This window comes from Pipra filicauda, unplaced genomic scaffold (genome assembly GCF_003945595.2).
Source record: "Pipra filicauda isolate LSUMZ 115617 unplaced genomic scaffold, ASM394559v2 scaffold392_size659746_pilon, whole genome shotgun sequence".
Lineage (NCBI taxonomy): Eukaryota > Metazoa > Chordata > Aves > Passeriformes > Pipridae > Pipra > Pipra filicauda.
The window spans coordinates 554915-568083 of NW_024104523.1; the positions used below are offsets into that span (position 1 = coordinate 554915).

General features: G+C 47.1%; 1 protein-coding gene across 1 annotated transcript in view; it reads left to right on the forward strand.

The window, feature by feature from the left end:
- Nucleotides 1-13169, forward strand: part of PRRX1 (paired related homeobox 1) — a 37560-nt gene that overhangs the window by 19009 nt on the left and 5382 nt on the right. The window contains exon 2 of the mRNA XM_027715529.2: nt 12743-12918. Within this exon, the coding sequence (XP_027571330.1) occupies nt 12743-12918 (176 nt within the window). The remainder of the gene's footprint in view (nt 1-12742; nt 12919-13169) is intronic.

The following is a 13169-nucleotide window of genomic DNA, read 5'->3' on the forward strand; positions in this document are numbered from 1 at the left end:
TGTTTTTCCAGCAAACATTTAATGAGCTGTGCTTTAAAGAAAAAGAGGGCCTGTTTCAGGACCAGACTGTTCTGGTTTAGTTCTCTCCAAGCTGGTTTGGGGTTCAGAGCACTGGTCTCTGTTACACCACGTTGCATGGCAGTGGTCATTGCATAGCAATTTGCATGATCCAGGACCTGCATGGAGGATGTTTCAGTTCACCCAACACCACTCTGTAGCATCCCTCACTGTGTGGACGTGTGTTTGCAGCTGACCCATCCTGGAAAATCCAGGCTCTGTCCAGGCTGCAGGTACAGTTTTTGTCACATTAGGACACTGGATTCCCATGCTGGGATCTCGGTCTTCCCGTCTGAATTCAATTTTTGTGACTGCATGGGAGCCTGGAGAGCTGGTGTTGAGTGAGCTGGCATGTGGGGCTGGTTGGAGGATGTGTCCACAGGGATGCAGGCTGGGGGTGGCCCGTGGCCAGGAGCTTTGTGTCTGGTTGCTCACAGCTGCTCACCAGTCCCAGTTCAGCGTGTCCAGCACCTGGCTGGGACCTGGGACTGGCAGGAGAGGGGGTTCAGCCTGAGCCATGCTGTCCATCCCTGGTACCTCTTTCTGGGGGATGTATGAAAAGCTGCATGAGGAGGAAGGAAGCCACCTCTGACAGGTGACACCTCTGCACACTTACCCCTGTGACCAGAGAGATTGGCAGGGATTTCCTAGGTGAATGTGAGGGCTCTCGAGGTTTCTGTGAGCGGCCAGAAGCAGCTGAGCTTTCTTTCCTAGGGAGGAGGTGATTTCAGAAGTCCCCTTGAGGGATGCTATTGGTGAAGCAGAGAGGAAGCCCATCCCATTCCTGCTTCTTTCTAAATCAACCCAGACATTCAGGGCCTGAGATGAGAGTTCAGTCAGTGAGGTTGAGAGTGATCTGGGGCCCTGTGATCTGTGCCCTGTTAGCCCAGGCAAGGCTAGGAAATGGGGTCTGCAGTGCTCACAAATACACCAGCTGCCGTTTGTAACCGAAATGAAGTAGCTGCTATGTACCTTTATACCATACACTGAAAGTGTTTTAATTACTTGCTGTTAATTTATTTTCTGTGCTGTGAAAGTCAGCAGCATGAATGATGGGATTGTAATGCCAGTGCATCTCACTTGTGATTTATCCTGAAGTGATTTGCTTTTTGTCTGCCAGATGTGTTATGAACAAAGAGAGTGGCAGAGCACATCCTCCCAGAGTGGGATGTCTAAACAGATGGGTGAGGCAAAGCAAGGAAGGAAATGAAGGCACAGAGGAGCAGGCTGTCTTGCCCACAGTCTTTTAGCAAGCCGGAGCCAGGGAGTTTCCCAGGCTGCCAAATCCTGCCCTGCCTGCCATTCCCAGCTTTGATTTTTTGCTGGCTTTGTTGTCATCTCCTCAAGTAATCAAGCTGGGAAAGTGGTGAGGGCTTCAGAGATGTGAGTCTGGCAGAGAACTGATGAAGTTGTGTCATCAGTCCACCTTTACCCCAGGGCCAGGTGGAATTTACACATGCTGTTCAACCTACCTTAGCAGTGACACAAGTTCCTCTAACTTGTCTTAAGGATCTCTGATGATGGGGAAATCTGTATAACACACATTAATCAGCCCTGCAATCTTGAATCTGTTGGAAGGTCATTTACTTATTTCAGGAGGGCTTTGATCTGCACGTGCATACTGTATTGAATGTGGCCCTGAGGCTAGGCATGTTCTCTCTAAATGTTCTCAAACATTGTATTTCTAGTGAAAAGCATCACCTAACTCCTATAGGTTTTCATGAGTAGTCTTTTTATTTTTTGGAGAACTTTTTTTCTACATTTACGTTGCAATTCATATTCACGTACCAGTGTTTCTTGGCTTAAAATTTTTTTGTACTTTGTACTCAACTTACTTTATTTTTACTTTAATTGTTAGTAAAAAAGTAAAAACACAGATAATGAAAAAAACAGCCAATGATTTTGCCAGAGGGTTGATTAAAAAGAAAAATAAAAAATCACAAGATGTTTTCCTAGGGCAAGAAAAAATAATCTGTTTAAAAATTTCTCATTAAACATAATTGGCATTTCTGGACATGAGTGACACTAGGAAGTTTGAAAAAATGCCCATGCTAACAGGCTGGGGGACAGGAATTTGCTGTATTTGACAGGGTGTATATGAGAAGGATGCAGCCCTGCAAACTCGGCAGCGCAGCCTTGCCAATGTGTCTAGACAGCCCATCTCTACGGGGGAGAGGGAAGCTTATTTCTTGGACCTGCTCCATCTGTGGCTGCTCCAGTGAGACCAGACCACTTATGGTCTCCTTTATCCATGGAGACTTTCCATCCAAGGTTGCTCAGCCCTCGTTGCCTGGTGGCTGATGATCGACGTGAACCAATTCAGGTGAGACATCGAACCTTTTGCTGGTTTTGAGGTACTCCTGTGTTAGGTGAGGATGTGGCTGGTGGGGCAGTGGATGTGATTCATTAGCTAGAGCCTTTAAAAAAGGCTTAAATTCTATTAAATTGTGCTAGAACAGCAGCATTTGTTTGCTAACCCTGCACCAGACCAAAAGCAGTGTTTTGTGGCTGAGATATCCCACATTTCTGTACAGGTCCTTTAAATTGTTTGATCCTCCAGGTTAGAGTATCTGACATTTATTTCAGACAGATTAAGGGCAGGAATAAGCAGATATTCTGTAATATATTCATCACCTGGAGGCAAAAATTCTTACTCTGTGTTAAGGATCGTCGTTTCCCACGTATCCCTTGTTTGCCTCAATTCACAAGAGCTCTGACAATTGTTATTCTGCCTCCTCTGCTGGGAGTTGTGCTTTTCAAACTGCGGTGAACCCCGTGGAAATACAGACGTTTCCATTTTTCAGCCTTTTGATTTAAAATTTCTAGATGATTGTTCGACCCTGGCAAGGAACCATTCAAAATACATTCCAAAATATTCATCGTTCCTGCAGGCTAAGGAACATAAGATGTAGCAGTTTATTAGCTAATGTGAAATGCATTCGCCATCCAGAAGAGGCGAAAGGATGGAGGTGGGTCTGAGCCTGATTTCCCTTTGCATCCCACAGAGCTGGGGTGTGGAGCAAGCTGGTCTCTCCCATCTGCCTTCCTGTTTGGCTGAATGTCCCTGTGTCCAGCAAAAATCCCCCAGAGATCCGCAGTAGGTTTGTCCCACCTCCATGTCCCCTGGCCTTAGAAGAGCAGGTTTTCTCTGTGGACCTGGGAAGGAGAAGGTTGTTTTCAAATGGCCCCACATGCTCTGATCCTTTTCCTCCCTTAAGCAATGCAGGATGTCAAGGTCCTTTATCCCCCACCTGGTCAGATGCTCGGCCCTTGGAAAAGGCAGGTGGGCTCGATGCTGAGAGCTGGGCTCAAGTTCTGTTATTTCTGGATCGTGGATGCCGTCGTTCTTCCAGCTGTGATTAAGAGGGACCCAAAAAATTCATTAGCAGTCAAAAGCTGGATTTCTGAGCGAAGCTTTGCGGCGGCTCCAGTCCAGTTTGCTTGGTAGAGGCGATGGTGGTGGTGGTCTGATTTCACTGAAACACATTTGTTCTTGGATGCTCATGAAAGGGGAGCTCAGCCTTTGCAGAGCTGGTTTCCATGTTCTCGCCATCGTTTGCACTTCCCCTTCTCCTGGCCTGCGGCACCCTGTGGTCCCGGCACAGTCATTCCGTGCCATGCAGCTTTCAGTCCTGGATATTTCAACAGCCAACAGATGCAATATCCATTGAGAACAGTGTTCCTGCCTGCCGGTGATCCAGCTGGCGCTCGCATCCCGCAGGTCGTTGTCAGTCTGTTTGTGTGGGTCCCACGTACCGAAAAAACACATCCGAGTGAATTTCCAGATCCAGTCGGGAAGGCTTTTTAATAATGGCACTTCCCAGCAGCACAGTGGGCCTCCATGGGGACCTGGGCAAGTGGAGACGTTCATGAAGCCGGTCAGCTTGAGTCAGTCTTTCCCGGGGCCGACGGGAGGTCGCTGGGGAACGTTTGCAGACTCTTGTGGTTGCCACAGTGCTTGGAAATGAGCCCACTGAAAGGCCCGAAATGCCAAGTGGTTCATCTGCAATGTATATATGGACTGAAAAAAAGTCCTTCCCAAAGCACCCCTTTTCTATCTTGGCATATCCCCCCCCCCTTTTTTTTTTTCTCGGTACTTGTCAGCTTTTTGCAAAAATATCTAATTTTCCTTATTAGAAAGTTTGTCTAGGTGAAGTTCCTGAGGATTTTTTGCCACTTTTTCTAAGTACACAAGGAAGTTTAATAAAAGCAGTGTTGCCCAGAGTTCAGGTGGGTGTGCAGTGGGAGGGGGCGTGCCAGGTGTCCACTTTGTGGCTTTTGGCTGGTGCATCCTTCTACCTGAGTGCTAACAAGGAGGTTTAACCTGCTGAATCTGTGGCCCTTGGAAGAGGATGGAAGTGGTTTCTACCTGTGTTGGTCACAGGGAGCATTCTGTGAGCTGGATAAGACTGAAATATGCCATCCCAAAGGGCTGGAGCAACCCTAGTTGCTCCCTAGCAACATCATCTTTGCTGACTCCTAAGAACTCCTAAGGAATCCAAATCTACGCCACACCTGGTCCCTGCAGTGGGGGAGTCTCCCTAACGTGTTCTGTGCTTTGTTGTTAAAGTCTTGTCCCAGCAGCTTGTCATCAAAGGGCACATTGATCCTCAGGTCCTGGGGCATAGGTGACACCTGTTTGTGGTTCATGTCCAGCTGTAGGTCTGGGAGTCACCTCTGCATGTAAAGAAAAGGGGACATCAGGAGAATCCAATAGGGAAGCAGGTGGGAAATAATATGTGTGCCTTTTGCATAATGTGTATCCTCTGGAGCTCACTGCAGGGGGATATGATTGTGGAAAATAGATGAGTAACCTTTCTGTGCCTGACTGCAGTGATGGTTTGTTGCCATTGTCTTTGGGGCAGCTGGTGTTGTGTATCCAGGTGGATGTGGATACTGGCCTTCCTGGTGCATCAGTCTGCTCCTGCATGGGAAGTTTTAATTCCAGGGTCAAGCTTAAGAGCAGTGGTGACTCTGCAGAAGAACACTGAGCTGATGTGCTGGTTTGGATATATACATTAAATTTAAAGGGGGCAGCGTTGCACAGCTCAGCTTTTCTAAGCGTTGTAGAAGGGAAGGGAAAGGGTGCTGGAAAGGAGAGGAGAAAGATGTTTTCTGGAATGAACTAGGGCAGGGAGAGGGCCAAGAGCACTGAGAGGCGGCTTTGGAAATGAGAAGATACCAGTGGAGCAGGGCGGAGGTTAGGAAGTTTGATCTGGGCTGCATGAATGCCATTCCTGAGATGAAACATCAGGACACATGGCACAGGAAGGGGAGCTGATGGGAAGAGGACGTGGGGGTTGGAAGTCTTGCCCCTGACCTTGCAAAGCCATGAGTTCCCACGTGTTCAGCCCTGCCAAACGCACCGATCCAGGGTTCTAACCAGGAGTGAGGAAGGGGCTGTGAAGGCTGAGGGGCTCCAGCTCTCCAGGAAGGTGTGGTGGTCACACTGGCACCATCGCAGCGAGTGGTTTGGGGTGTGATACCTTGGGGTGTGGTGCTGGGGTTTGGTGGGGTTTGGCTGTGTGATTGCATTTCTGCTCCTCTGTCACGGGTCCAGTGCTTTTGCGGCGTCGGGCTGATATAACGAGGGGCTCGGGGGGAACAGAGCCCCCTTGGATCCTGTCCCCTCCCGAGCCTGGTAAATCCACGCCGCTGGATCACCGCCACAGTCTGGTGGTTTGCTCTCTTTGTCAGTTACAAAGTGCAGTCTCACAGAACACGATTTGCCGCTGGCGGAGTTTTAAAATATGTGTTTGCTTTTGATTATGTATCTTTTTTTTTTTTTAAATTAATTTTCCGAGGATCAATGTGGTAATGCATATAAAAATTACAATATGTAAAACAAAGTATAAAAGCATACGAGGAATTCCAAACACATAACATACTGTGCCTTTGAGCTTATGAGATCCATACAGTGCTTATTGTATTATGGGAACACTCTGACCCCAAGACCCGGCGGAAAGGCTTGTTAGAAGAGCAGGACTAAGCCGTGTGCCTTATGAGCTGTAGGATGCCCAGAAGGAAAACCCTAGTGAATATAAAAGTAGAGCTGTTACAGCAGAACTCAGACCAGTCTGTGGGATCTAGGGGGACTTTCAGTGGCTTGGTACCAATTTCTGGAGAAGGATGTATACTTATGCCCCCACAAATGTTGTTCTTCCAATAATTAACACTTAACATCATGTCTTTCCAGGGAGACTCTGGATTTTCAGTGGATCATGGTTACTTTTTTTTTTATTCCCCTGGACATCATTTCTTCTGTCAGCTCCAGCAAGTGGTAATGTTGACGTGGTTAGGGAGGATGCACATCTCAGCTGCTGTAACTGCCCATGTGCTCTACAGGTTGCCACCAGATGAGGGGCAGAGCACCAGAGCTGAAACCACCCTGAAAAGGAGTTCAGGTTTACATTTGCCTTAGGATAGGGCTCTTGGCTGTGTGTCAGGAGCAGGGCAGATGGGGGTCGCAGTGGGACCTGATCTCTGCAGACCCACAAAAGTGCAGAGCAGAGCACAGGGAAAGGTCCCTGCAGTGTCCAGTAAGTCCAGGTGAAGGCTGTTTGCATGCTGGAGACTCTCCACCAGGAAGGTGACAACCCCAGAACCTCATTCCTGGTGGGTGAGAGTCACTGGCTGGAGCTGTGCCTCGAATCCCACATGAAAATCTCCCTTTTGGTCACGGTGCAGGCAGGAGGTCCCTCTGCTCGAGCACTTGTCCTGATGGAGGACAGCGAGGGTAACACCGCTGGCGCTGGGGAAGCCGTGGTTGTGCAGGACCTCAGTGAGCTCCCCTGGTCTGGCAGGCAGAGCCAAGTGCAACAGGAGACCGTAGGCATGTTATCCATGCTATCCATGCAAAAGCTATTCACAGCTCTGTAATGATATGTAATTGTTTGTATGCGGTCAGCCAAGAATTACCCTGATAGGTTCCACATTGCAGACACTTCGGAGAGGAGCTGCCAGAGTCCCACGGGTAATGCTGAAAATACACACACTTTTCCATTTAATATTCAAACTCAGGTTTTGTATGAAAAATTCAGTATCCCCTTGCTGAAGCTTCATGCTCTTGCACAAAACAACTTATTATTTGTGTGACAAATTGAACCTAATTACAAGGTAATCACAAGCGAAGTCTTTTAAAAGAAATAAAGCATCTGTTTCTTTATTATCTTTTTCTGTGTTCTTGGTGATGTTAACAAGACTAGAACTTTGGATACTTGAATTTTCTGTATAATTGAAATAATTTGAGCATTGAGAAAAAAACCAAACAGCAAAGGTTAGGAAAAAAGCTCAGCCAGTGTTGCATAATAAGAGGCAAAAGATAGTTCAGAAATCTCTCTAGTCTGACCTGTAATCACAAATATAACCCTGCTGTTATCAGGGCTTGGTATTGCTGGTCACCAGGGCCAGCTTTAGAATGTGATTTAACAGGCATCTCCTACCTTAACACATTTAGTTTTCTTTTAAGTGTCATCTTCATTTCGTATTTCCTGCATTTGTGATGGCTGCTGCAGGGACTTAGCAACTGGTCCGTGTAGCTTTTGTGTACCCTGCGGTTAACCCTTATTTTCATTTGAAAATACTTTTCGTGCGTGGAAATACGTATGAAGTGGAGGTTGTTCTCTCCTGGGAGGCTTAAGAAAGATACTTCAGGCATGAAATATTATCCCTGTATTTCCCTGTGTCCTTCTTCTGTCCCTGCTCATGTCTGGCAAAGACAGCGGACCTGTCTCAGATTGGTTGGAGCAGGGCTTTGGCATCAGGTGGATTTTTTATGTCCCCATCCCTGCTTCCCACTCCCCTGCCTAGTACCTTGGTTTAGCTTGGATTAAACCTTTTGTGTCTGGGGGTTTTTTTCTGATTATTTTACGATGCAAGTTGACAAAGCTGCCCTGCACCCAAAGAGTTGCAGTGTTTTGGAGCATTGCAGTGAATCGAAAGCAAAGCAGAGTCTGCAAAGGGCTGTAACTGTTTGGAGGTCTGATGTTGGGGAGAGAAGTCAGCCCGGAGCCTGGGGTGACCCGTGGAAATACTTCCACTGAAACTTCATAAAACTTAACTTTAAACCCAATAAAAACCTCTGTTCCTTTCCTTTCTGTTATCCCATTTCCTTTCTTTCTCTACTGCTCTGAATAAAACTTCCTTGTTTTTTAGCTTGCAGTATTTTTTTTATTTTAAAAGAGGTTTTACTTGCTACCTTTATAGATTATTATTCTTTTTCGCTGTGAAATAATTTCTCTTGTTTTTTCTTAGATCTGTGCTCAAACTTTAGTGGTAACCTCTCATTTTGAAGGCTGTGATTAAAGTGTGATTCCTTATTTTCTTCCTGGAATCCTTTCTCAGTTTACAGTTTATATAACTGGTGTGACAAATCTTTCCTGCCTTACCGTATATGACACTGTGGTTAAATGTCTCCGTCCCTCACTTAATTAAATCCATTTGTTTACTTTCAATTGGGATCCAATTAATGTACTGCAATAGCTGGTTCTGGGCTTAATGGAACCGGTCAAAACTTTTCAAAACTGCCCACACAATGTAAATCTCATCTGGAAATTAGTTTTTGTTCTGACCTGGAATGAAAGCAAGTATGCACAAGCATTCCTGCAAACTGGAAATCCAAAATATGTTGCGGTTGCAAGTATTGGTGCAAAAAACACCAGTCCTGTAACTTGCACATAGGCATTTAGTTCTCAACTCTGTTTTGTTTATAGTGCATTGTATTTTCAGTGTGGCATCCCAGGAGGAGCTGTCAGATGGTGCCCCAGTGATAGTCATAGGCACTGGGATAGTAAGGAGCATAGATTGGAGTGTAGGCAAGTGGATCTGCCTCGCTGCAGGAGGAGAAAAGAATAGGATATTTCCTAATGTATCTTTTAGGAGAACTTAAAAATGCTTCAGTGCACTTGTGTAGGACACCAGGATTTGCTTGTTATGGATGAATGTAGAGGTAGTGCAGGAAAACACAAATGCAGAAACAGGAAACAAAGTCCCCCAGCCCAGCATGAAAGGTTGGAATTTTGAAATGAAATTCCCAGATTTTCCAGCATTGGGTTCCTGAGGGGAGAGCGTGCATTTTGATCTCTCTGGGGGACACATTTGCGAGCAGCTTTTGAGAACACTGTTTGTAATAAAATTTTTGTGATTAAAAGAATGTTGATGAAAGACTTCTGACCTATCTAAAAACCTTTAGAGCCGTTTTCCTCTCCGTTTCTGCTGACTCCAGTCACTAGCGCTGTCAACAGTGTTTAGGAATACCATTATTCAGTGTTCAGTGTTGTTTCCTGATAAAGAAATAATGTCAGGGAAAAAAAAAATCCCCTGCTGACATGTTGAAGGCAGGCAGTGTGTGCTGTGAGCAAGGTGACATTTGCAGGCATCTGGGGTTTAGGTGTCTGCAGTCCCTCGTTAGCAGTTTGTAATCAGCATATGGCATGTCTGCATGGCAAGATGGAAGGAGTGATCAGCTCAGCCATGCTTTGGGCTAATACTATTATGTTTTTTCCCCTGCTACCCAAGTCACTGCTGTAGACATTTGGATCTAGCTGTGTTGTGCTGTTGCAGAGGAGGTGCTGTGAAAGGAGAACCCAAGAATGCCAACCCCCCTGTCACAGGTTGTGCTTTACTCTCAGTCCCCTCCATCCATCTATGTCCTGGAAAAAGGGGGTGACTCACATCCCTGCTCCATGCCAGCCGCTGCTGGAGGTGTGTTAGTGACCCGACCGTGAGTCACTGCAGCACGGGCACTGCCTTTCCTTGGACAACTTTCCACTCCTTGGCCCTGCTGTTTTTGGGCCCAGCAGTTACGAGGTGAGCTGTGAATCACCGGCGTCTCGCTTTACGCCGGGAGGAAACCAGGCAAATTGTGTTAACGTGCTTGGCAGGAGGAATTCTTGTTCTCCAGTGTTTTACAGACTTTGGCCCTTCTTCTTGCTCCCCAGAGTGATGTGCTCACCCTTCCTCATGTGTAGCTGTCACGCAGGATTGAGCAACAGCCAGACGGCCTCGGGCTCGGGTTCCCTCCAGCCGGGTGTAGTTTTCTGGGCAGAAACTGATGCTTCAGAGGCCTGGAAGGGATTCCCAAGGGGTCCCAAAGGCCTTCATTGATTTGTTCATACGGTTCTCATAGGCAGGGTTTAGATTAGAAAACAGTATTAAATGGATAACTCTGGAGGAGGTCAGACACACATGTTGACATTGGCCTCTACGGCAGCTGGTCTTGCGATGTTTGTGCCATTCTGAGGGACGTTGGTGCCCTGAGGCTTGTTCTTCACTGTCTGGTGTGTTGGGAGGTGCACAGCAGCACAACTATGTCAGAGCTCCCCAGCAGAACTGGGGAAACAGCTGACCCTTTTTGCGAAGGATTTGATGGTGAGTCAAGAGAGGGACATATGGGACTTTCTTCCTTCTTTATAAGGGGCAGACCTAGTGACAGCATTACCCCCTGAGCAGGTAGCAGTGTGTGCAGGGTGTTCTGCACAAGCAGTGGTTAAATTCCATCCCTCTGCTTCTCCGCTTTGCTTCCCACCACCTAAGCAGGATAGACTCACCTGTAGCCTTGTTTTAATTCCCTGGCATTCCTACACACGTTTGTCTTACACATTCCTGCCTCTGCCAGTCCCCTCCCAGCTCAGCTTTAGGATTCAACATGCCTGCTAAAATCTGGTCTCCAAATGCTTCCTCTCAGATACAAGAGAACCAAGGGCGTTTTTTTGCACCCAGGAATCCCTGGGCTGGAAAGGAGTCTGCTGGGGATTGTCAGGCTGTTGGAGGAGGACTGGGAATGGAGGCACTGTAAACCTGCAAGAATTTGAAAAACCTACTTTAATTTAAGAGGAATGTCCTTTTGTTCCCAAATGGATGGGCCTTGCTCCAGAGGCATTCAGGTGCAGTAACTGGTACCAGATGGGCTGTGAAAAGCAACACAAACAGGTGGTGAGGACAACAACCATAGACTTCAATTTCCTTGTCAGCTTCTCCCTGTACCTTACATACCCCCTGGAGAACAGGAGGATGAGGGGACCTGTCATATCTGTATATGGCAAAAGGAATGACTGTCGAGAGGATGTTCTGCCACTGTATATAGCAGGTCAAGCCCTTTGATTCTCAGTGGTGAGGCTGACTGTCATCTGGGCCAAGGTGTGTAGTAATGAACTTAAAATATAATTAACTCACATGTGCATTTTTATAGATACAGTGATCAGTGTATTTTAATGTATGCTGACAGGAATATTGCCTCAGATCTCCCCAGGTGTAGCTGTTGCTCTGCCACGCAGGAGAGTGGGACCACACTCACATTGTCCCGCTGTGCTTGGGGGAATTGAAGGCTGAGGCTGCAGGAGCATGGGAAGCCTTGATGTTTCTGGAGGGATTCCATACATACTGGAGCACTTGAAGAGGGATGAGTACAAGGCAATGACATGCCAGTCCTGCAGCCTGCACGGGACTGTTTTATGGCTGCAGCAGTGGCCTCCTGCCTTCCCAGGCTGGTGCCTTGCTCTCCACTTCCTTCAGTGTGGCATCCCACAGTAACTGAAGTGTTTGCTGGGCTGTGACTGTTGTGATGAGTGAGCATACTCTGGTACAGGACACGTTGCTCTGCAGCAGGCCTGGAAAAAGGAGAGATGGTGCAGAGCAGATATTTGCTAAGAAAAGCCATTTCATAGCTATGTCAGCTCTGTTGTTGCTCCAGTGACCGTCGGCACAGACAGCAGTGATAAGTGTGACTCCAGATGTATTGATTTATTGCTGAGTAAATGCAAACCAGGTACAGAACAATACACGCTCTTATGGGACACACAGATTGTTGCTAAACACCTTGCTGGGCTGGGCAAGGCACAGAGGATGCTGGAGAGGGCACAACTGTTCCAAACTCAGCAGTATGCAATGTGCTTGTACTCAGTCTCTCTCTTACTGGGTTTTTGCTTCCCAATTGCAATGCTATCCCTGCCTATCTGACTGTATTTCTATGTCCTTGGCTTGCCAGCATACAAGTGAAACTGGCTTTTGTCCTTGTCTCACGTTCAGGCCCGTATCAGTCACGCTTCATTTCCACTGTCTGACACCTCTTTGTTCACAGCTCCCCCGTTTCTGCCTGAAATGACGCCTCCCGCTCTGGATGTGCAGAGGATAAGAGAATTTAAACCAAACAGAGCTGCAGAGGACAACATTACCTTGGCTATAGTCAAAACTAGAGTAAAGCCATTTCCTTGTGCTTTCCTTATGCAGAGACAGGCTCACCTTCTGACAGTTAGTAGGAGCTGATGCAGGACTTGTGCTACCCCAGAGATCTGTATTATATCCCAGTCAGGGCAATCCTTGGAAATTTGAAGCCAAGAGAACAGGGCTTCATGATTCTTTACAGTCAGAAAAGGCTTCCAGGACTGTCGGGAATAGGGGGATGCATTTTGGACTTCTTTTGTTTCTTTAATTTGAAGATAAGGAAGCTGAGGAATGGGGTAACTTTAGAGAGCTGGTACAAATCTTAATGCAGTTGAGTTGGAAAATAAATGCTTGGGGTCAGTGGACTTTCCACCTCCTATTTAAATGGAGACTAACACAATGTGGTTAATGTGTGGTGTTGAAATTGTGCAAGCCCCTTTCCATCTTGAAACCACTGAGATTATCCACCCCATGGCTGTGGGCTCTTGCCTTTTTAGCATTTCACGTCTCCAATCGTCTCTCCTAGATGATCAGCTGAACTCAGAAGAGAAGAAGAAGAGAAAGCAGAGAAGGAACAGGACTACCTTCAACAGCAGCCAGCTCCAGGCATTAGAGAGAGTCTTTGAGAGGACACACTACCCCGATGCCTTTGTACGGGAAGACCTTGCACGCAGAGTCAACCTCACTGAAGCCAGAGTTCAGGTAATCGCCTTGTATCCAGTCCCACCTCACCTGGGGGATCATCATCATTATCCCAGTAAGGCAGCAAAAATCCTTGAGGCCGGTGGGGCACACAAGGGTCACCGAGCTTCTGGGTCCTGCTGTATTGCAGCCCCAAGTGTGACATGCCTTGAGGAGGACTGGGAAGCCTGCTGTGCTGCCACAAGTGCCACCTGCCCAGTCACACGTGTTCCTGTGGCTCTCTCAAGGCCAAGATGGTGAATGCTCAGGCT